Source organism: Dendrobates tinctorius, unplaced genomic scaffold, assembly GCF_039654945.1.
Source record: "Dendrobates tinctorius isolate UK_male_01 unplaced genomic scaffold, ASM3965494v1 ptg000003l, whole genome shotgun sequence".
In the NCBI taxonomy this organism is placed as follows: domain Eukaryota; kingdom Metazoa; phylum Chordata; class Amphibia; order Anura; family Dendrobatidae; genus Dendrobates; species Dendrobates tinctorius.
In genome coordinates, this window is record NW_027361671.1 from 35362736 (window position 1) to 35387439 (window position 24704).

The 24704-nt window shown below is 42.0% G+C and overlaps 1 protein-coding gene across 1 annotated transcript in view; it reads right to left on the reverse strand.

Moving 5' to 3' along the window:
* SLCO4C1 (solute carrier organic anion transporter family member 4C1) overlaps window positions 1–24704 on the reverse strand; it is a 149059-nt gene that overhangs the window by 85318 nt on the left and 39037 nt on the right. Inside the window, exons 2-3 of the mRNA XM_073545164.1 lie at window positions 16035–16298; window positions 9700–9894 (exon numbers count right to left, since the gene is read on the reverse strand). Of these exons, the coding sequence (XP_073401265.1) occupies window positions 9700–9894; window positions 16035–16298 (459 nt within the window). The remainder of the gene's footprint in view (window positions 1–9699; window positions 9895–16034; window positions 16299–24704) is intronic.

Here is a 24704-nt window from a genome sequence, read left to right on the forward strand (position 1 = left end):
GTTCAGTTTGTGTCTAGATTTTGGAGGACTTTCTGTTCCAAGCTGGGAATTCAGTAGTCCTTCTCTTCTGCTTTTCACCCTCAGACCAATGGGCAGACAGAGAGAACAAACCAGACCTTGGAGTCGTATTTGAGATGTTTTATTTCCGCTGATCAGGATGATTGGGTTTCATTTTTGCCCTTGGCCGAATTTGCTTTAAATAATAGAGCTAGTTCTGCCACTTTGATGTCACCTTTTTTTTGTAACTTTGGGTTTCATCCTCGATTTTCTTCAGGGCAGGTGGAGCCTTCTGCCTGCCCAGGTGTTGACACTGTGGTGGAGAGAATGCACCAGATCTGGGACCAAGTGGTGGATAAGTTATCTCTCTCCCAGGAAAAGGCCCAGCGGTTTTCCAATCGACATAGGACCATTGGTCCCCAGTTTAAGATTGGTGATATGGTGTGGTTATCATAAAAAAATATTGCTATGAAGGTGGCATCTCCTAAGTTTAAGCCTAGATTTATTGGACCTTACAAGATTTTGGAGATTATTAATCCGGTCTCTTTTCGTTTGGCTCTTCCTGTCACATTTAAAATCCATAATGTGTTCCATAAGTCCTTGTTGAAGAGGTTTGTTGAACCAGTTGTTGAACCAGTTGTTCCTGGTGGCACCTCCGGACCCTGTATTGGTTGAAGGTAACATGGAATATGAGGTAGAGAAAATACTGGATTCCCGTCTGGCTAGACGGAGACTCCAGTATTTGGTTAAGTGGAAGGGTTATGGTCAGGAGGATAATTCCTGGGTCTCTGCCTCTGATATTCATGCCAAAAGATTGGTGCGTGCCTTTCATCGGGCTCACCCTGATCGCCCTGGTGGCGTGGTTGAGGGTTCGGTGACCCCTCCTCAAGGGGGAGGTACTGTTGTGAGTTCAGTTTCCCCTTCATCACTGAGGTCTGGTGAACTCCCTATTCTGGTAAAGGAAGGTAATGAGCCTGATTATTAGGGTGATCGGGTAAAAGATCGCCTATCTTTTTGTCACCCTGGAGGATAAACCAGTGTTTGCAGATAATGTTAATAAACTGTTTATCACTATGATGATATTGAGTGATGAAGGGTAAATTGTGAATTTGTTCAGCTAGACCGGATGAGCCCATTGAGGCTATTTGAGTCTTATGGATCAGAGCATACCTAGATGTCTGTTGTGAGTTCATTTTCCCCTTCGTCACTGAGGTCTGGTGAACTCCCTATTCTGGTAAAGGAAGGTAATGAGCCTGATTATCAGGCACCTGAGCATAATGATGATGACTGGCTGAGTGGAGTCACTGACTGGATATAAGGCTGCCGACGCCCTTCTGCCCTGCGGGTGATTTCTCTGTGGACTTCTAGGACACCAGTCTGATTCCTGCTCCTCTAAAGCTAAGTTTTCTGCTTTGCCTTTTTGCATTTGTGTTTTGTTTTTTGTTTGCCTTGCTTTTCTGGATTCTGCCATTCCCTGCTGGGGTGAGCTGAATCTCCTTTGGCCGGTTGCTCTGTCTTTAGAATATTCCTGAGTACTGACATAGTCAGGGCCTTTTTCACTGTCAGTCTGTTAGCTCTTATTATCATAGGGTTTTTCTCGGATTGCAGACAGCAGCCTTCCTGTCCTTTCCTATCTAGTTAACTTGGGCCCCGTCTTTGCTCAGTCTATCTTTCTGTCTGTGTTGTGTTCTTTCCTCTTGCTTCACCGTCATTATATGTGGGGGCTGCCTTTTGCTTTGGGGTCTGCTCTGGGGCAGTTTAGATTTCCCTTTCTGTCTTTAGGCTATCTAGTCCTCCGGCTGTGATCGAGGGGTCTAGGGCATCGTAGGAACCCCCCACGGCTACTACTAGTTGTGTGGATAGGTTCAGGGGTCTGCAATCCGATAGGTGCCAACCTCTCTGGTTTTCTGGACTTAGCTTGCATTTCTGTTTTTGCCTCCTACGGTGACTCAATCATGACAGATGTAATTTGGACCTGTTCTCTAGCTGCTTTTAATCTGGGGTATCCCTTCTCAAGGAACTGTTGGGTTAAGTATTCTACTTCATTAGTGTAGTCCTGAAGTCTAGAGCAGTTCTATCTCACCCGAGTGAATTGGCCTTTGGGAATGTTGGTTAACCACACTGGTAGATGGCAGCTATTTATGTCGATAAAACTATTAGTGTCAACCTCCTTCCAGTGGCACCTATTATATATATGATTAGCCTCCACATAAATTTCAAGATCCAAAAATTTGATGCTGGTTGTGCTGGTGGTAGATGTGAATTCTAAACCAAAGGTATTCTTACCAAGATTGGAGACAAAAAGATCTAGATCCTTAAGAGGTCCATTCCAGATGAAAAAATATCATCTATGAAGCGTTGCCACATAACCAAGCTGGGACACAAGTGCCCGGCTTGAAATATGTGTGTGTCCTCCCACTTGGCTATATACAGGTTGGCGTAGCTGGGTGCAAAGTGGGTACCCATGGCTGTTCCCCATGTTTGTAAATAAAATTGGCCCTCGAACGTAAAGTAATTATGTTGAAGAATGAATGAAATACTTTCAATAATGAATTTAAACTGATCGGTATATAAGCCAAGCTTCTATATATTCCGCTGCCTCGCAACCCTTTTGATGGTTAATAATCGTGTATAATGATTTAATGTCTAAAGTCCCAGAATATATCCATTTTTCCAACAGATATTCTCAAGTATTTGTAGTGCATGGCTAGTGTCCTTGAGTTAGGCTAGCACTAGTGTCATGCACTTCTGGAGGTGTACGTCGACATAGCGGGAAAGATTTGATGTTAAACAATTGATGCCTGAAATTATAGGCCTTCCCGGGGGACATGTCTGATTTTTATGCAATTTCGGAATGTGGTAGAAAATTGCTATACTGGGAGTTTTGTTCATAATAAAACGGAACTCCTTTTTATTCAGTATACCCTGACATTTGTCTTTTCTGGCTAAAATGTTGAGACTTTTAATGCACCGGGCAGTTGGATCACTATTTAATTTTTTGTATGTAACTGAATCTGCCAACAGTCTCAAATTCATTATGGTACATGGTTCGATTAAGCACAACAATCCCACCACCTTTATCGGCGGGGCGTATAATGATATCGTTGTTGGCCTGGAGGTTTTTTATAGATCTACGTTCATGAAAATTTAAATTTTGTGGTATATATTTGTAACTGTTTTTCTTCATTCGTCTGATATCTGCTTTTACCATTGCTTCAAACGTGCAAAATGCAATAGAGTACTTCTGGACTGGGTTAAACGTGGATGGATTTGCCAGGGTCGTATGAACATTATTGATAACCCAGGCTGAGCTGGCAAGGCACAGGTGGTCCTTTTTTGTAAAAAAAAATATTTTTTAATAGCTAAATTACGTAAAAAATTTTTAAAACTAATATAAAGATTAAAGGGCTTGGACACGGCCGTTGGTGCAAATTTAAGGCCTTTTCTAAGTAGGGATTCATTGTGAGTTGATAGTGTATAGGAACTTAAATTAAAGATTTTCTGTGGAGGTTGGGGTACTAACCCTACTTTCTTTTTGGCGAGTTCCCCCCTCTTTTACCTCTTTTTGTTTTGTGGCCTTTACCCGAAAAAAATCCCGATTTAATTGAGAGTGGGAGGTGGAGCCCTTACTCCTTTTGAGAGTCAAATTGGAAGGTCTATTTTTGTTTATACTGATTGTGCTGTTGTTTTTATTTCCATTTAAATGTACCTGTTTGGGTATAGTGATCTGTGTAGATCGTATAGATGTTTGTTTACCAGAAGTGGTTGCTGCCACTTCATTGTCATGGGGCATTTCCTCATGTGTGTATGAGGCTTCAATAGCCTCCCCTGTGGATGCCAGGTGAGTATATCTATTGGAAATTGGCAGTGGGGATTCTATATTACTGCGCAACCCCAATGTTGGTACCATTGCCGGAGTCGTTCATACATCAAATAATAACTCAGGTGACCCTTGCACATTTATTGAGACCTATTAAGTACACTCATTTGCTGCAATAGCCTATTTGGTTATTATTATATTATTTTACTTACAGCACAGGTGTCTTTTTATACTCTAACTTTGTTGTATCACAGGTCTGGGATATTTTATGCTTTTTACAGTTTAGTGCTATTTAATAAAAATAATTAAAGTAAAATCCCAGTTTCTAGAATTTTTTCTTTTGCCTTACTTTTAAATATAATTTGATTTTTAGTGATTTAAACATTTACGGTACCATCATGGAAGTCTTAATTCTAATGTGGTTTCATATTCTATATATTTGAGGAAACTATTAAGGCCCACGGTAACTGAGGTACGCCCTAAAAAGACACTTATACTGGACAGTTATGGAGACCTTTGGCAGCCAGGCTTGTACAGTTTTATACTAAAAATTCCGTAACAGATTTCAGCAAAAAAAACAGTCTAAATGAATGCATTGGGAGCTCACTCTTTATTTTGTGGGTACACAATCTTTATTACCCAGCATCTGCATTTTCTCTGATTCAGAATGTGCTAGTGAAGTACAGCCATCCTCCTGCAGGCACAGCTTCGATGCCATGTATCTTCACCTCTGATACATGTTAAATGGGATGTGGTTAACTGGTCCTTTGTTTGTCTTAAAGGGTGTATTTCCATCTCATATATTATATCTCAATATGTAGTAGGTGTAATAATAATAATATTAGCAAATACCACCAATTAGAAATATAGTATAGTTCTTCTGATTTACTATACTGCTTACCCCATGTAAACCTCAAATAGAGGAAGAAAAATCCTCCAAAAAAATTCAGTTACAAACCAGACAGGCCCAAATGCATCTGCACTAATACAGGGTGCAGCGGACCCAAGTAAAATGGCAGCTGCACCGGTGCATAAATAACAAATGAAACAGCCAGCCTACAATCAGGGATTGGCCGTGTGGTACACCAGTGCAGAAAAAATAATCCGCATGTGGCAGTGCTCACACAGGGAATGCAGGGCTTCTGGCTCACAACCTCTTTGTAACTGAATTTTTTTGGAGGATTTTTTTTCCTCTATTTGAGGTTTTCATGTTAGAGTAGGGACTGACAAGTGCTTACCCCATGTGCAGTCCATTGCTGATCTTAAGTATCCATGGTTACAACCACTAACAACTAACTATCACTATATGACTGGCTGAATCCATGGATACCTAAGCTACTGCAATACTCTGCACATGGGGTAAGTGACATAGTGAATCAGAAGAACTATACTACATTTCTAACCAGAGGTATTTATAATATTTTTATCGTTACACCTACTACATATTGGGATAGGATCCTGGAGAATGGATAACCTCTTTAGGCTCAGTTCACACTAGGCATTTTTGCTACTTTTTTTCCTGCACTCTTGGCAGAAAAGATATAGCGTCAAAAACGCATGTTTTGGCGCATTTTTGGTGTGATTTTTGCTTTTTTTTAAGGATCCCAAATTTCAGCTTTGCTTCCACCACAGAAGCATGAACACGGGTCACCAACACAACTAAAGGGCCTGTCACACTAAGCGATATCGCTAGTAATATCGCTATAACGTCACTGGTTTTTGTGACGTTATAGCGATATTGCTAGCGATATCGCTATGTCTGATACCTCCGACCGGCTCCGCCGGTGATTATCGCTGAGCGCGCGAGAACGGCCTGGGCCGTTTCTCGTCATCAGCTTCCTGTGGCGGCGACGAGCGACGCGTGGACGCGGGCGGGAGGATGTCAGGATCGCCTCGTCTGACAGGTAAGTAGCGACCCCCGACCGCTGCTATGTCGCTGGTGAGATCTGCCTGTGTGGCAGCTCACTAGCGACCACTTAATGATGCACCAGCGATCCTGACCGCGTCATATCGCTGTCGGGATCGCTGGTGCATCGCTATGTGTGACAGTACCTTAACTTTGATCTATTGTTTATAGCTCACTGTATAAGAACCACAGTTCACAAAGATAATGCCCATTGATAAGGAAGATAAGCTGCGACATGTGCACATGACCTTTGTAAATATTTATTGGAGTACGTTCTAATGAATACTTTATACTATGTATTTCACTAGATAGCTGGTATTTCAGTATCTAGGTGTTGTTTGCTTGCAGCAGCTGCAGAAACTGAATTGCATAAACTGAAAATTTTCAGCAGGAAGTAGGTCATCTACTAGTCAACAAGATAGCTGGAAAAACAGCAGCAACACTTTACAAACCATTGATCTGGTTGAAAAGTAAAATATATACTGTATTTGTATGTATTCTGTATAAGTATATGTAACCTAATTTATCAAATGTTGAATGAAACAAAAACTTTTACCTAGTCATCTGAAAAAGATGTTGTGAGATCTTACCATTGTCAAGCGTCAGTACATGGGCCTCTTCTATATTTTTTAAAATTCTTTCAAGGTGTTATCAGTGAAAAGATATAGAAATGGTTTGCATAGTGATACTGGATCTGTGGCTTAGTGGCTATCTACCTTTTATCAGCAGGTTGTTTTATGTCCAGAAAGCCAATTGATTTCCTAAGGCTGGAGTCACACTTAACTTATAAAAATATAGACCGTATTGTACAGTCGTAATACGCAGAAATGTTCCCTGAACAGTGATCTGTATGTCATCCGTTGTCAAGGCGTGGCCGCGTATTGTGCACATGAAAGCATCCGTATGTAATCCGTATGGCATCTGTATGCCGAGATTTTCTCGCAGGCTTGCAAAATGGACATATAATGGAGCCCAATGACTGGTTAAAACCCAAACGAAAGAATAGATATATACACATAGAATATAAATATATATATATATTTATATTTACATTTCATAGAGTTCTACATAGCAGATCAATTGCCGGCTTCTGTAAAATCAATGCAAAACCCGACATGAAATGACACATGGTTTACATACAGTAAACCATTTCATTTCATTTAATTTTTTATATGTCTTTGACTGATAATTAGATTAGGGTTTGTGTGTAAAATTTGGGACATCTAGGTGTTAAACTAAGGGGTTAATTCGTGAAAAAAAATGCGTGGGCTCCTGCGGTAAACTCACAACCAGAGAGGGAAAGCCAGTGAGTGAGGGCAAATTTTAATAGCCTTGAGAGGGACCATTGACCCTGGCTGACCTGACATGACACGGTCTCCTAAAATATTGTATTTCAAGGTCAATTTTCACTATAAGATTGTCACAAAGTTTACCCTATTTACTACTAGGATGTATTACTAGATGAAAAGAAGCAATACAGCAAGCAAATGCTTGAATGCTCCACATGCAACCGTTTCACTTATTTATTCTGTGCTGCTCATCCATCATAGCCTGAAAATCACTACCAGTTAAGAAGGTGCGCCAGAACAGAGTCAGCAGGTTTTCTATGCACTTTAAGGCCAGAACTATCGGGACTGTCACCACTGTTGCCGGGGGATGATTTATCCGAGTGGAGAGGGGGCATGGGGGAGATTTGGAGGGAAGGCGGCACGAGAACAGGGTGAAGGTTGACTCCCTCCCCACTGCTCCGAGTGCGAATGACACATACTCTAGTTCCCTGCAGATTGACTTACCATCGGAGAGCGTTCTGACTGAGCTGCCCTCGAATGTTCCCGTACCGGTCCGGTCCTTATCGCTCGCAGTGAAAGATACTTTTACTCGCTCTGATCATAGCGAGCCCGTTAGAGGTTCGCACTCTGTCGTGGCCTGCGAGCCTGCATGCTTCTCGTGTTCTGCGACACCCCAGAGGAATCAACAAAATAGACTGTTTCCACATACCAACGTATTAAAGTCAAGCAAGCCTGGATACATCGGCATGATCGTAAGACAGTGCATTTCGTACCTCCGCAACAGAGCCAGAGACATTGTCCACGGACTGCGACGCTGGCAGGAGATATTCCAGCCTCTCCCCAACAAGAACTTCAAGCGATAAGTTACATCTTTCGTGCACTCCTTCCCTCAAATATCGTGTTTTTTGTGCAAATTCTGCTGTTGCGCTCAGTGTTCCTGTGCCATTTTGTTGCTGTTTTTATCTCCCTGTGTGGAGTATCCCTTGTATTCAATATCCTGTCTAAAGTAAACTCTGTTAACCCCTTCTATGCCTCCTGCTCTTCACTGCATCCAATGAACTTCACTTCCAGTACCTTTACACATCAACTGGTCAGACTTTCCCCACTTTGAAACTTTCAAATGTAGTCTAACCTTAAAACAACACTCCATTGGAAAAGCCTATACCAATGCAAGGTTCGGCCAGGACCGTAGTCATGGCTGAGGACACCTAGGCTTCAGTGTCCTGGCCTCCCCTCACAGAAACATATTCACCATTTGTCAGCATACCTGTGCCTTCAGGTCCAGCTCCTTCGGATTCCCTTTTCTGCTGCGGGAGATCCTTTCCAGATTGGTCAGAAGAAACTGAGACATAGTCCAATTCAACTTCAACAATAAAGTCTTTACACAGCACATCCAAAGACTTTACATTCTCTATAACAGGCTTCACCAAACAATGTTCCTTTTCTTTCCCTGCACTACTTTCATGGTCACAATGCACGGGCCAAGATCGGACAATCCCTGATGGTTCCTCAAAGTATTGTCTGTGCAGCTTTACTACGGGTATGCTTCCCTCTGTCTGTTTTGCCTCAGACACAAGATCATTAATCTCCGGAGTATAAAACCGCTGAAAGAGAATTCTGTCCTTCTGTGCTGCCTTCTGACATTGCACAACGTCTTTATTGTACGCTCTCACTGTTTCTACCCAAACAATGAGGTGCCACATCCTGAGTATTCTCAAACTGTTCTAGCCCGCTGATTTTCCTTTTCTGTAGCTGTGTATGGCTGAGGTTCACTTTGCTTCTAGTTTCATGACCGCTGCGGCATCCTGGGCCTATAGCTCATGTGGACGGTTCGGGCGTCCCTTACCCTCTGTCTTAACTCTCACTCATGTCTAGTCTTACCACACAGCAGTCTCTGCTACGTAATTAACCCTATGCTAATTCTATACACTACTATAAACCGTGTATACTAGGATGCTCCCCATCTAGTGGCCCAAACTCTAAACTACACGTTCCCTGATATAACAGTATATATACATTACACATCACAACAGGAAAGGTAATACATCTGATGATGAAGCAGTACCAAGGCGGCATAGATAATGGTAATACACATTATTGTATAGCAGTACCAAAAGCATTTGCAATATTATAAGATAAAAGACAAACAGTGTAACAACAACATTTCTCTATCCTCTCACACCTATAATAACCCTACTGACACTAACCTGCCAAATGAATATCCTCTACCTTCACCTGATGTCTACTTCCTCATCTCTTGTAAGGTTCCCCCCTTCCTATAAATCAGTCTGTAACAAATTTAATTGTGTTATGGAACGATTTACCTGAAGTCTTAATTACTATTGGGTATACAACTCCTATGTAGTCTACCAACCCTGTGTGATCTGATCCTGTCGTCGGTATTCCTGATCATCCCTTATTTTTTTGAATCACACATTTGTTGATTAAAAAAAGGGACAGCTAGAGGGTAAGATTGAACAGGTATTGCAGATTATAGGAGAGAAGTAAGAAGGTAATTTTACCCTTTAATTCTTTAGAGTGAGAGAGTTCTGAATCAATTGGCTCATCTGTAGCCCCATGTAAAGTCCTGGACCATGATATCACAACTGTATTGACAACCACAAATCATAGTGATCTCCCAAACAGCTCTGCTGCATTTTGGATTATTTTCAGAAACATGTACTTACCAATGTATAATGAGGATTTATGTGGTGGAAGGCTGTCATCAAAAAAAGCTGTTCCCAAAGTGTATAACGGAGTTCCTCCTACTCCCATTAGCAGCTGGCCCAAAACAAAGACATAGAGGTAGTTGGATAAAGTGGAACGTGCCTTCCCGTTACAGTCTTCCTGGCTGGTGTTGTTTCCTGTCTTTTCACAAAAATCTAAAAAAGAAAATATAGTGGATCTTTAGTGCAAATTATGAGACACACATTGAAAACTAGATAACCCATACTAAAATTGTTGCTAATATTACATGAGTCTAGAAAGGCGAGGTCTGCTCCGTGGTTTGGTAACTTCTTAAAGGCAGCCGTACCATGTAGATAACTGACAGCTTTGTCTCCTGATTCCCCCATACACATTAACATCCCGTCATGCCTTTTTGTAGTTTACATTTACAAAGGAAATCGTAATGCAGCGCTTGATTTGGTGTATGATGGGTGACACTAGCACCTGACAGATCCCGTCGACTTATTATAGGGTCCTTTGCAGTGTTTATGGTTTTGACAGGAAAAAAAAAAATCAGTAATTATGTTTCCATCTGAACACCAACACAAATGTGAACAATATTAATGGCTAATACTACATTATCTCACCGAGTTATGTATATCAAAAAACAAAGAAATCTTAGCACCACCGGCTTTTATGTAGCTCTATTTAAACTTGCTGCAACTTGTAGGCAGCCAGGAGAAAATTTCAAAGTCAGAAGATATTGTGGTGTAGTGACCATTGTGTCCGCTAGGGGGCGCTGTGTGGGTGTCCCAGGACGGGTGTACAGGCACATCCAGTGTGGTAAAAGGAGCAGGGTCTTAAATGACCGTTATGTATCCCAAGGTGGGGGGCCTTGGGATGAAGGCTTGATTATGTGCTGATGAGCAGAGCTGATGTTTTGTTCCACTGTGTTAGGGAGAAGCATTCAGGTGATTGGTGAGACGGGTGGGATCAATCACCTACAAATCCACCTAGGGGCGGGTGTCTAAAACGCCCATAGGAAACTATATATGTGAGAATGGTTGCAGGACCTGTGATGAGGTCATAGCCATGTGATCTGGTGGACGTGGCTACGGACCATATAAGGTGGCCAGGGTAGGTCACATGAGTGAATGCTTGGACCCGGTTGGACCATATGGAATGTCTTGTCTGGCTGACGTGAGGCCAACTGAGGATGATGTGTCTGCCTTCCTGAGTGCACGTGGAGACGTGTGTCTGATAGTTCCCTGGAGGGAATGAACGTCTGCACTGATAAGCAGCCATGAGGTAACCCGGACAGGGGATATAACTGTGAGGCTAGAGAGCCTGTGTACCGGATATAACAAAGCCTGTGTGATCACAGGGTTAACAGAGCGGAGCTCTGTCATGGACACTATGCTGATCTGATATGAACTTTATGTTGCTGTTGATGGTTTATGCTGCATAATAAACCAAATGGACTGAGTTATGTTGAGAAACCTGTGCCGGACCTGATTTATCGGCTGCCTAGCAAGTTTCCCCTACCTTAATGACAAGCGCTACCTTACAATATGTATAGAAGCACATGGAGAAAAAAGTTTGTTGGCAACATGCTGATAATATGGTGTTTACTTATGGCATACTATTTGTCTGTATTTTTCATGTAACCACAGTATTTATCCATAGGATTTAATATCCAAATATCTTGGTATAGTTGCAAGCAGCATTATGATATCATGATTATGATTATGACTGTGACTGCAATTGTTGTGATAGACCCTAAGCTATGAAAACCAGCAGATATCTGTTACTTGATTGAACGGTTAATTTTTGGGGCCCAGAGTATTTAATTATTCATTAATATGACCCATGGTCTTTGTTTTGCTTTGTGTGTCTGTTTGTTCAGACTTTTTAATTGTTTTTAAACAAAGTGTCTGCCTGTTGTGTTCATTACAATAAAATTGATATTTTTGACTACATTATTTTGTGGTGATCCCTATTTGTGTGCATATACTTTTTTCTCCATGTGCTTCTATGTAAATTTACTTATATGCACAAGGTGATCCCACCTAAATTGATACTGTGGGCGGTACCCGTTTATCTCTCTTTTTGTCACCTTACAATGTGTAGACATATCCAACTTATTTTTTGAAAGTCCTCTAAAAATTCTAACATTTTGCCTTACAGGCAATTTCATTTTGAAAACAGAACCAAATTGGCGCAAAACATTGTTAAACATTAGTTAATGTATATATTAGTGTATAAGTTGACCTGAGTATCAGCCGAGGCACCTAATTTTGCCACGAAAAACTGGGAAAATGTATTGACTTGAGTATAAGCCGGATATGCATCGTCCCCTCATCCTTATCCTTGTATGCATGGTTCCTCATCCCCGCCCTGGTATGCATGGCTCCTCATACCTATCCTTGTATGTATGGCTCCTTATCCCCGTTTTTGTCTGCATGGCTCCTCATCCCTATCCTTGTATGTGTAGTTCCTCATCCCTATCCTTGAATGCATGGCCCCCATGTGAAAAGCATAAAATTAAAAAAAACTACTACTTACATTCCCTGCGCATCCTTGCAGCATCCTGTTCCAGCTTCCAGCAGCCGAACAATCATGTGTCCCCGCTCATTAAGGTAATGAATATTCACCTCGCTCCACTCACCGAGGTCATGTGATTGTTCGGCCGCAGGAGCTGCTGGAAGCCAGAACAAGATGCTGTGAGGGCATGCAAGGAAGGTAAGTAGGATGGTTTTTTTACAGCTGCTGGAAGCCGGTGGCTGTGGCTGCAGCTGTAACTGTGCATGCTATAAGAGAAATGAATGTTCATTGTTCAGTGAATATTTCTTTATCAGTGGGCACAGTTACAGCCGCAGCCACCGGCTCCTGCCTCCTGTGACCCACTGCTCCACCACTCCCCTTCTGGCTTATGGGACAATGACTCATGTATAAGCTGAGGGGGCATTTTCAGCACAAAAAAGTGCTGAAAAACTTGGCTTATACACGAGTATATAAGGTATAAAGTTTTTCTGCATAAAATTATATTCATGACCTATTTTTTTTGGATGGGTCATCATTAGAGATGAGCTACATGCATTCCCGCACTACAATCCAGGTTAGTAGTCTCTGACCATGGACAGGAGCTGCATGGTTTTCCCTAGATTCCAACTTCATTGGTTCTACATTTCGTTGGCTAACAAGGATCCCGGATTATAAGGAAATTGGTGCAGCTACTATCCAGATACCGCATGTGCAGCCTGTGCGGCTGCAACAGGGTCGGGAGATGTAGGGGGCCCCTGCAGGGTGGCTAATAATGTGGGCAATCTGGTCTGTTTATCCAGCTTCGAGGCTCCAGGGGGCCCATGGCCAGATTGCCCTCATGTGCAGCGGACAGGGAGAGATCCCTGCAGCTCTGCTGCCTACAAAAGAAAATGGCAGCATTGCTATCTGTCCTGCTTTCTGCCCATGCTTCCTGTCTCTCTCACACAGACAGCAGCGCTGTTGGATGACGTCATAATTCAGCGGCTGGATGAGCCAGAGAGAGGAAGCTGGCAGCGATGGGAGAGTGTGTGGAGAGGTGAGAGGTGTGGAGAGGTGAACAGTGTTGTGTGCGTGCTTTGTATGTACATGTGCTGTGTGTGTGTAGAGATGAGTGGTGGTGGGGGTGTGTGTGTGAGTGCATGCGTAGCGCTGCAGGGGAATGTGCAGAGAGGTCAATGGTGCTGTGTGTGTCTGTGTGTGTAGGTGTGGAGAGGGCAATGATGGGAGTGGAGGTAATGGGGAGAAGGCAAAGATGGGGTGATGGAGAGGACAATGATGAGGGTGGTGGGGGAGGAAGAAATGATGGAAGTGGTTGAATGGGCAAGGGTGGGGATGGTGGGGGAGGAGGAAACGATGGAGGTGGTGGAATGGGCAATGATGGGGATGGTGGGGGAGGAGGAAATGATGGAGGTGGTGGAATGGGCAATGATGGGTGTGGTGGGGGAAAAGACAATGATAGGGGTGGTGGGGGAGGAGGGAATGATGGAGGTGGGGGAGGAGGGAATGATGGAGTTGATGGAATGGGCAAGATGGGGTGGTGGGGAGAAAGCAATGACAGTAGTGGGGGAGAAGGCAATGATGAAGGTGGTGAAGAATGCAATGATGGGGGAGAGGACAATATTGGGATGCGGGGGGGAGGAGGACAATGAGGGGTGTGGGGGATTGGGATGGGAGGAAGGGGGACTTATAATGGACTTAGGAAAAGGGGAGGTGGAGGAAGACATTATTATCGCTTATTATGTCTAACACAGTCCCTTAGTATATAGTATATGTACCTATTATGTATAACACAGTCCCTTAGTATAAAGTGTACTCACTTATTATGTATAACACCATCCTTATTTACATAGTTTCCTCTTTTATTATTTATAACACCGTCCCTTATTTCGTACCATCCTCTCTAGCTATATATGGTGCCGCCCCTTATTATATAGCTTCTTCTGCTGTTATGTACAGTGATGTCTGTTACATAGTGTATTCTTGTTAATTTTGCTATTCACAGCACCTTCTCTTTTTAGATATAAAATGACTGCTGATGGAGGAGCCGGTGACCAGACGACCAGTCCATCAGCTCCTCCATTAGAAAAGAAGCTTTCCCATGCTCCATCAGCCATCACTGCATTATACAGCTAACAAGACAGGATGTTATGGAACAAAAACATAGCTCTATATAATCCAATACGTAAGGGATGGTACAGTACCTAACAAGAGAGGGCACTATATAATAATAATATAATAGGGGACGGTAATATACATAATACACTGTGTTCTAAATTATTATGCAAAAAATATTTCCTCATATTTTCTCTAAATTACCTATATGAATTGCAGTCATTGTTATTTTCCAGTCATCTAATATTCTAGTATAATTGCAATGTTTTTGAACAAACTGCCTATGAAAACAGTATATTTTTAAAAATAAGAAACACTCGAAATGCATGTTCCAAATTTTTATGTACAGCAGAGTTTTCAACCTTTTCATTTTTATTTTGAACAAAAAAATGGTCAATTGTGAAATTATAAGCATTATCAGCTTATTACAAAATGAAATCAAACAGTTTTCAAGTCAAAACTTTATTCTAGGTGATGTTACATTTGCACATAGGAACCCTTGTTCGAAAGAAGCTTCTGAACTCTCTTGTCCATTGAATTTGTCAGTTTTTGGATGGTTTGTGCTTCAATTGTTTTGCATGTGGACAGAATACCCTCCCAGAGCTGTTGCTTAGATGTGAACTGCCTCCCGCCATCATAGACACTCCTTTTGATGATGCTCCAGAGGTTCTCAATGGGGTTGAGGTCAGGGGAAGATGGTGGCCACACCATAAGTTTGTCCTCTTTTATGCCCATAGCAGCCAGAGATGCAGATGTGTTATTTGCAGCATGAGACGGTGCATTATCATGCATGAAAATGATCTTGCTGCGGAAAGCACGGTTCTTCCTCTTGAACCATGGCAGGAAGTGCTGTTTTAGAAACTCCACATAGATTATGGAGTTCATCTTTACCCCTTCAGGGATCCTAAAGGGGCCGACAATCTCTCTCCCCATGATTCCAGCTCAAAACATTACTCCACCTCCTGCTTGTTGACGCCTTAGCCGTGTTTTCATGGGGTGTCCATCAACCAGCCATCCTCCACTCCATCCATCTGGACCATCGAGCGTTGCACGGCACTCATCGGTGAACAAAACAGTTTGGAAGTCAGTCTTCATGTATCGTTTGGCCCACTGGAGCCGGTTCTGCTTGTGTGCAGTGGATAGAGGTGGTCGACAGGATGGCTTACGCACAGCTGCAAACCTCTGAAGGACCCTGCATCTTGTTGTTCGGGGGACGTTGGAGGCACCAGCAGTTTCAAAAACTTGTCTGCTGCTATAAGGCATTTTTGCATTTTGCACATGTATGTGTGTGTGGCTTGCCCAGGGGCCCCAAGCTGTCAGTGTCCGCCCCTGAGTACAGTGCTACATCATACTGTTTAGCGGTCACTGCCATTCACTGCCACAAATTTTATTAAGACTAAAAGTATAATTGTTAACATAGACCAAATTATCCATAGACCATTGGTTACATTTTATTTCCATAGCTATAGATCCTCTTATAAGGATTTTTTTTGTTCCTATAGCTGCAGTAGGTTTTCTCACTGCCTATGTCTAGACAAATTCACTTGAAAGGGACTTTGATTAAAAAAACAAAAACTTCTCAATAAAGAAAAGATGTAGATCTTAGATCTTTTCTAATCTATGACAACCCTTTTTAAAGCCTACATTACCCATTGAGAGTAGTGGCCTGCCTTTCACATTCTGTATAGTCTTAACTCACCATTATATCTGTTTCCATACTGATACCTTCCAGCGGTAAAATGAGGCACGGTAAAAACTATCGCACCTATGCCAATCATTAGAGCAGAAAAGGCAAGCCATCTTGGTTTATGCCCTCTTTGACCATAAAATGACACAAAAAGTGACAAAAGACAGAATGCAATGTCGTAGCTGGCTGAAACCAATCCGGTAAGGGAACTGTTTAAGTCGTAACGCTTCTCAAGAGTTGAAATGACTACATTCACCAAACCGTTTACAGCAGTACCTGAAAAACAAAAGCAAAATAAAATTTAACAACTCTGAAAGGGTCAAGTATCTAAAATATATATTTCTCACATGTTCAACAATTATTAATTACACTAATCAATAATATTAAAAGAGGTTCAGTCATGAGAAATTATCTAGACATTGAGATTTAGGCAACCATCATTTCAATTTACATTTTCAATACACCAAATCAAACATAAAAAATAAGACAAAAAAGTTAAAAAAAAAGAGTCTGCTTCACATGTGGCATTTTTGGTAAAACTGCAATTTCTTTCTTACAATTTTTAAAACCAAAATCAGAAATGGATTGAACAAAAAAGAGACTTGTAAGTTCTTCTGTTATATTTTAATTTCTTTCTAATCCAAATAAAAAGTCAGAAAACGTCATAAACGCTGTTCAAACAAATGTTGCCTTGCACTTATTTTAATTCGTTCACACACTTTTTTGTTTCTTTTTCTTCCCATTCTTTCAATAACCATAACTTTTTTTCTATTAACAAAGTCATATGAAGGCTTGTTTTTGCAAGATAAGTTTTAGTTTTGAATAACACTACTCATTTCATGGGTTTCATTTTTATGGCATTAACTGTGTGGTAAAAATGACCAGGCAACTTGATTCTCCAGGTCAGTACGATTATGACAATGCCAATTTTTACATAGTTATTTTAGGTTTCACTCACACGAACGTATAAATTGGACGAGTGCAATGCGAGAAAACATCGAATTGCACTCTGATCAAGGATATTTAATGAGTCAGTGATCATTTGCAATTTTTTTCTCAGCTCAGATCAGACTGTGAAATAAACTGCAGTATGCTCTGATTGCGAGAAAAAATGGGTACACGAGAAAAGCCACACGGCACATGGACCATGTGTGTGCAACCCGATTTTTACACACACATCCTAAAAACAGCCAAGTACAATAAATTCACAGCCCAGACATTCAGACTAGAATAGAGTAGATATATAGAAAGAATAGATAGAAATATGTCAGTGAGATAATAAGTGCTTTGCGTGTGTACTTTTTTGTACTTGTATTTAGCTAAAAAAATTAAATGAAAAAATGGCGCAGGGTCCACCTAATTTTTAATAATCAGCTAAGGGAAAGCAGACAGCTATGTAATGATCTTATTAGTCTGGGAAGTGGCGAATATCCATGGAGCTTCCTAGCCTATTATTAGCTCACAGCTGTCTGCTTTACCTTTACTGGTTATTAAAAAGGGAGGACTCTGAAAAAAATGACTTCAGGTCTCATTTATTTTTATTAACCAGCAAAGGCTAAGCAGACAGCTGCAGTCTGATATTAATAGATCGGGAAGGTCCATGGACATTGGTCCCTTCCCAGCCTAGTAAGACCAACCACAGAAATGGCGCATCCATTGGATTTGGCAATTCGGGTGCTTTGTATCAGTTTTTTCCTGAATGTGCTGGTGCATTGGTAATAGAGATAATGGTTTTTGGATTGGTCTTATTATTATCCTGAGGAGGGGCCAAAAACCATGGCAGCTCAGCATTCTCAAGCCTCAGATTGGACAGCTGAGCTGTCTATCAATTTGTCCTTGGGTTGATATGCACATGTTTGACCAAAGCACGTTCTGGGACACCAAACCCATCTCCTTCCTGAGCGGTTTGATGGCTGGACATTCCCATCTTGTTTGACCTTGTGTATAATTGTTTGTACAGATGAACGAGGCACCTTCTGGTATCTTGAAATTGTACCCAAGGATGAGCCAGACTTGTGCAAGTCCCCTATTTTCTTCCTGATATCTTGGCAGATTTCCTGAGACTTTCCCGTGATGCTACACAAAGAAGCAGTGTGTTTCAGGTGTGCATTAAAATGCATCCACAGGTATGTCTCTAATTAACTCAGATGTTGCCACACATGACATTATCATATGGGCAATCCAGAATAGTTTAAAGGCATAGTAATCTTAGTGTATGTAAACTTTTGACTTTCCAGTAAGTAATAAAAATGCTTTAAAACATTCTCTCGTTCTCATTATTCTGGCATTTGGCAAATACTAATAAGTGGTAATCCTAATTGACCTAAAACGGGAAAGGTTTATTCTGATTTCATGTCAGACATTGAGAAAAACATGCACGTCTTTTTATATAGTGTATGTAAACTTCTGGTTTCAACTGTTAGAATGTCATCTACTGTCCAAACAAGGCCCTGTGGAACCAACCAAAGAAGGGAGAGTTTCAGGGAGGAAGAGAGTCATCGGAGCACAGGGTCAGGTGTATAGAAGACCTGCGTGCCAAAACAGAAGGGATTTGGCACCAAGAAAAGGAATGGGAAGGATGTGTGCACAGGAAGATGCTGAACCGAAGTTACAGGCAGAAGGCCCAAGGCAGTGGGCTTTGGCGCACATGTAAGCAGAACCTGGGTGGCGCAAAGTGAGTTCTTGAATCCAGATGATGCCATTCAAGACCCGAATACCAGATCCACGCCAAGCAAGTTCAGGAACAGGGCTGGTGTCACCACCCAGCGCATCCGGACAAGTACCGGGGTCCTGGATGAACGAGGGGGCTCAATCGCCATTGAGGACACACAACACAATATGAGACCTGTGAGTTGGGGGAGCCCAGTGCCAGCTCTTGCCCCAGTCCACCTCCTCAAATACTCCCCTCTACCCATTCCCCGCTGCTCCAGTCTCTTCTGACTCTTTATGATGTCTCAAGGCAGAGGGTATGATGATGTCACTACAGTGCATTTTCTGTGCTGAGCAGTGCAGAGAGTAAGAAGACACTGAAGAGACTGGAGCAGAGGGGGAAAAGGGAGAGATGAGTATTTGATTATTCTTTATATATGGAGCTTTATAATGGGCCCATTATACTGTGTGGAGCATTATATGGGACCATTATACTATATGGAGTTCTATATCGGGCCTATTATACTATATGGTGCATTATGTTGGTCCATTACACTGTATGGAGCATTATATAGGGCCCATTATACTGTATGGAGCATTACATGGGGCCCATTATAATGTATGGAGCAATATATGTGACCCATTATACTCTATGGAGCAATATATGGGGTCCATTATTCTGTATGAAGCAATACATGGGGCCCATAATAATGTATGGAGCAATTTACGGGGTTTATTATACTGTATGGAGCACTATATGGAACCCATTACACTGTATGGAGCAATACATGGAGCCCATAATACTGTATGGAACAATATATGGGGATCATAATACTGTATAGGGCAATATATGGGAACCATAATACCATATGGAGCAACATATGGGGCCCATTACACTGTATTGATCTCTATGTGGTGCCCATTATACTGTATAGCACAATATATGGGGTTCAGTATGCTGTATGGAGGACTATGTGGTGCCCATGATACTGTATGGAGGACAATACAGTCTAGTTTAAAATGAAAAGACTACAGTCACTCTGTGTGACTGCAGATTTTTTAATCCCTCTAGTGCATGCACTGTACGCTGCGAGGAATCGTTGGTTTCTGAGCTATTGTAAAATTTACAAGAGATATCACTCATGTATTATAATAAGCACGTGAAATTTTTGACATTTTATTATACCTGTATTTTTTTTCTGTGTATCATGAATCAAGGTAAGTGTTAAAGGGGCCCACTGAGACTATTTTGCCTGGGGCCCATGAAAGCCTGGAGCCGGCACTCGAGGGAGGATGCCCATGGTGATGAACAGGAGGTGCGAGTTAGTATGGCCGTTACTTCCATCACCGATGCACAGTACAGGGGTGCAGCAGACTAGGCAGGGGCCGATTGAAGAGAAGGCCGTAGTAGATATATAATATATGCCAGCAAACTTTCTGCTATTTATAGGGAAAACAAAATATGCAGTTCTGAAAAGGACTTTTCTCTTAATGGTGCACCAGCGGCCAGTGGCATAGCGTGAGGTGGGGGGGCGGTCCACCCCAGGCGGCACATGTGTGGGGGCGGCGCAGCAGCAGCAATTTCTCTCTGTGGGAGAAGCGCGGAGGCAGAGAGGCACAATGCAGTGCAGCGGTGGGCAGGGAGCAATCACAGCAGCTCTGCTGCCTGCAAGCGGGTATAGCAGGAGCGGAGTTGCAAGGGTCCGTCCTGCTTCCTGCCCGGTGGCCGCGCTTCCTGTCCGGAGGCCGCTGCTGTGTGAGCGAGGAAGCGCGGGTGATGCTGCGGACAGGTGAGAGGAGAGAGGTGGTGTCTGTGTGTATGTCTGTCTGTCTGTGTGTATGTGTGTATGTCTGTATGTATGTCTGTGTGTGTGTGTGTCTGTGTCTGTGTGTGTGTAGGTTAGCCTGGCCCTGGAAGAGATGGGGACATGAGAAGACTGGGAGAAGGCCATGATGGGGGTGATGCAGAGAAGGCAATGATGGGAGTGATGGAGCAAGCAATGATGGGAGTGATGGGGAGAAGGCAGTGATGGGGTGAAGGAGAAGGCAATGATGGGAGTGATGGAGCAGGCAATGATGAGGGTGATGGAGCAGGCAATGATGGGAGTGATGGGGTGATGGAGAAGGCAATGATGGGAGTGATGGGGAGAAGACAATGATGGGGTGATGGAGCAGGCAATGATGGGAGTGATGGGGAGAAGACAATGATGGGGTGATGGAGCAGGCAATGATGGGAGTGATGGGGAGAAGGCAGTGTTAGGGTGAAGGAGAAGGCAATGATGGGGAGAAGGCAAGGGTGGGGGTGATGGGGAGAAGGCAATGATGGGGGTGATGGAGAGGGCAATGATGGGGTGGTGGGAGAAAAATAAATGATGATGGGGTGGTGGGGGAGAATGCAATGACGGTGGTGGTGGAAAGGGCAATAAATGGGGGAGGTGGAGGAGGAGGAAATGATGGAGGTGGTGGAATGGGCAATGATGGGAGCGGTGGGGGAGAAAGCAAAGATAGTGGTGGGGGAGAAGAAAATGATGGAGGTGGTGAAGAGGGCAATGATGGGGTGGGGGAGAGGACAATAATGGGATGTGAGGGGAGGAGGACAATGAGGGGTGTGGGGGATTGGGATGGGAGGAAGGGGGACTTATAATGGGGGAGGTGGAGGAAGACATTATCGTTTATTATGTCTAACACAGTCCCTTAGTATATAGTGTACTCACTATGTCTAACACAGTCCCTTAGTATATAGTGTACTCACTAATTCTGTATAACACCATCCTTAGTTACATAGTTTCCTCTTTTATTATGTATAACACCATCCCTTATTACGTACCATCCTCTCTAGTTATATATGATGCCGTCCCTTATTATATAGCTTCCTCTGATGTTATGTATAGTGCTGTCTCTTACATAGTGTATTCTTGTTAATTTTGTTATTTACAGCGCCCTCTTTTATTACATAGTCCCCTCTCTTTTTAGATATAAAATGACTGCTGATCGAGGAGCCGGTGACCAAACTGCCAGTCCATCAGCTCCTCCATTAGAAAGGAAGCTTTCCCATGCTCCATCAGCCATCATTGCATTATACAGCTAACAAGACAGGACGGTATGTAATAAAAAACAGGGCTCTATATAATCCAATATGTAAGGTCTGTCACATTATTAAAAATTATTATTAAAAAGCCATTAGGTCTTCATCCAGCATCATCAAGCTTATACATACATATATATAGAGAACTGCAAGAAGATGAAAGTCTAGAAATAATAACAGCAGAGTTAGTAGCAGACTAAAAATTATATCTTTGAGTGTAGTGTGGGCTCTTCGGATGCTTCCGGATTATCAACGACCAAAGGGGCGGCAAATTTTTCGACCGCCCCGGGCGCCACAAACAGTAGCTACGCCACTGCCAGCGGCATATAAGTACTGCAATAGCCCTTATAAACAGTCAATATGCCTCTAATACAAAACTGTCCCTCCACAACCAACTATCCCTTTACTGTGAATGCAGGTAACCATGGTTTTACTAGAGAAAGGAAAGTATGGAGCAGCAGCGGTATACAAGGACTGCAACATGTTAGAAAATGAGGGGAAAATGAAGAAAATAAAAAGAGAGGTTGAAGGAGTGGATGAATGGAAGTTAAAATATGTGGGGTATGTGTGTAGATCCATCCACAATTCTATCAAACAAGGCTCTTCATTATTAATTTCTCTGAGTCTGCAAATCTTAAATACCAAGAACCAAGGTTGTTCATCATGATTTTTTAACCAGCGGTGATAAAGGGGGACACAGTTTAATTTCAGGAGAGAAGAGTTTAGGAGCTTCTATGGGATCCAGAATGAAGGTTTGAGCCAAATCAGCAGAGCAGGTGGGTGCACACAAAGGCTGGAAAGCACAGCATTGCATAGGAGCAAAAAGGAGGATGTGGCACACCAAAATGAAGATAAATAAAACTTTTTTCGGCACTCAAGCGATAATTGACAAAATGGTCACATTAAATAGAGACAAGCAACCAATCACAACCACTTAACAATTAATAGGATATGCATGAACATATGATAAACACAACACTTAGGGTTTGTGCACACGCTGCGGATTCTTCTGCTACAGTACCATAATATCCTATGGATATCAAAAACCGCAGTGCAGACGGTGCGGATTTTTCCGCGCGGATTTGCTGCGGTTTCTAAACCGCAGAAAGAATTGACATGTCAATTCTTTCTGCGGATTCCACTGCGGTTTACCATCTCCTCCATTGTAGAGATGATAAACCGCAGGCTAATCCGCAGGTAAAACCGCAGGTCTTTTGACCTGCGGATTTTACAAAATCCGCGCGGCCAAATCCGCAGAGCATTCTGCAGCGTGTGCACGTACCCTTAGAGAAACAGCTTCAATAGATGTAAAACAAATCGTTTCTTGAGTTCATTCCTCTTGGAAAACGTGTGTCCAATTTCAGGATCCAATGTGCCTCTCTTGTAGTTAACATTTTCTGTTTATTACCACCTCGTATTGCAGATCTTTTCAAAAGCATAAAAAGAAAAATTAGTGAGATCTCCATGGTGCACATTGACAAAATGCTTTGATGCACCAGAATAAGACGCATTTTTATTATGAATGTTGGTAGTGTGCTCAGCAATACGTTTCTTGATTTTTCTTGTACTACATCCAATGTATTGCATCTGACATGGCACACAGCAGATGCAATATATCACATATTTTGTATCACAATTCAAAGAAGAAGTGATGGTAGAAGAAAAACCTGAAAAAGAATTAACAGATTTAGTTCTATCAATGGCGAAAGTGCAAACATTACATCGATTATTAGCGCACTTAAAAAAAAACCCTTTGCCGATAACCACATTTCAGAAGAAGACTGGCGTTTTAGGAGACTCAGTGACAACGCATTGTCTAAACTGTATCCTCTCCTAGCAACAAAATTACAAATACAATTTTACGCAATTTTTCGTCCTAGGTAAATATTTTTTAACAATGTTTTTAATGCTATTAAATTGAGGGCTGTAAGGAGTTGAAAAAACTAACGGTGGATGCCTGTTAGACAAAGACAATTTATTAACAGAAGGTCCAAAACGAGGTTCATTCAAAACTTTGATAAAGGCAGAATTAACATCATGTTGGTTATACCCTCTATCCAAAAGATGATTGTTTTCAATTTGCTTCAATCTTTGGTTGAGAAGTATTTGAAATTGTTAGATCAGGAAACAAAACATGCTAATTTTTCTTGTAACTTGTCTGCCAGTCAATCTTTGGCTGTCAGTCAGCTGCAAAAAAAACTCCAATATTGTAATTAGGCGGTCAGACAAAGGTGATTGCACCATAGTAATGGATACTCAGTGATATGTCAGTTTTGCTCATACCATTTTGCATGATTCAACCACCTATTTGTCATTGAAGTCTGACCCCACTCTGTCTTATAAATTGGAGCTTTTTTCAGTTATTCAGGAGGGCATATCATCGGGTGTTTTAGATTAAAAAATGGGCAAGTGGCTAATTCCTGACCATCCTATAGTCTCTATTTTTCATGGTCTCCCTAAGACCCACAAAAAAGTGACTTTAATCTTTGTTTTTCGACAGTACTCTCCTTATTGATTGGTCACCTTAATCTGTAAGAAGCACGAAATGAATAGGTATGTGTTCATTTCATTCTTTTGTAGTTCCCTGGGATATTCACTTACACCCCTGAGAAATAACTCCATGGTAACATTTGTCCAAAGGAAATAACCTGCAAGAAGATGCTGGCATCTCAAAACAGTAGTTTAAAAATACAGCTAAGCCATGTATTAAAGTGAATCTGTCAGTTTATATGCTGCCCTCTTTAAGGGAAACACATGACAGCTACATAGTACACCAAGCTGCAAAAAGGGCACAAAATATTAGCTACTAGTTATTGAATTAATTAAGCACAAACACATGGGCAATGCACACAGCGAACAAGTCTGTATGACAGTGTTCACACAACCAAAAGACTGAAAACACAGTAAAGCAAAAATACTCTGTTGTAAAAAAGTAACAGTAAACAGCA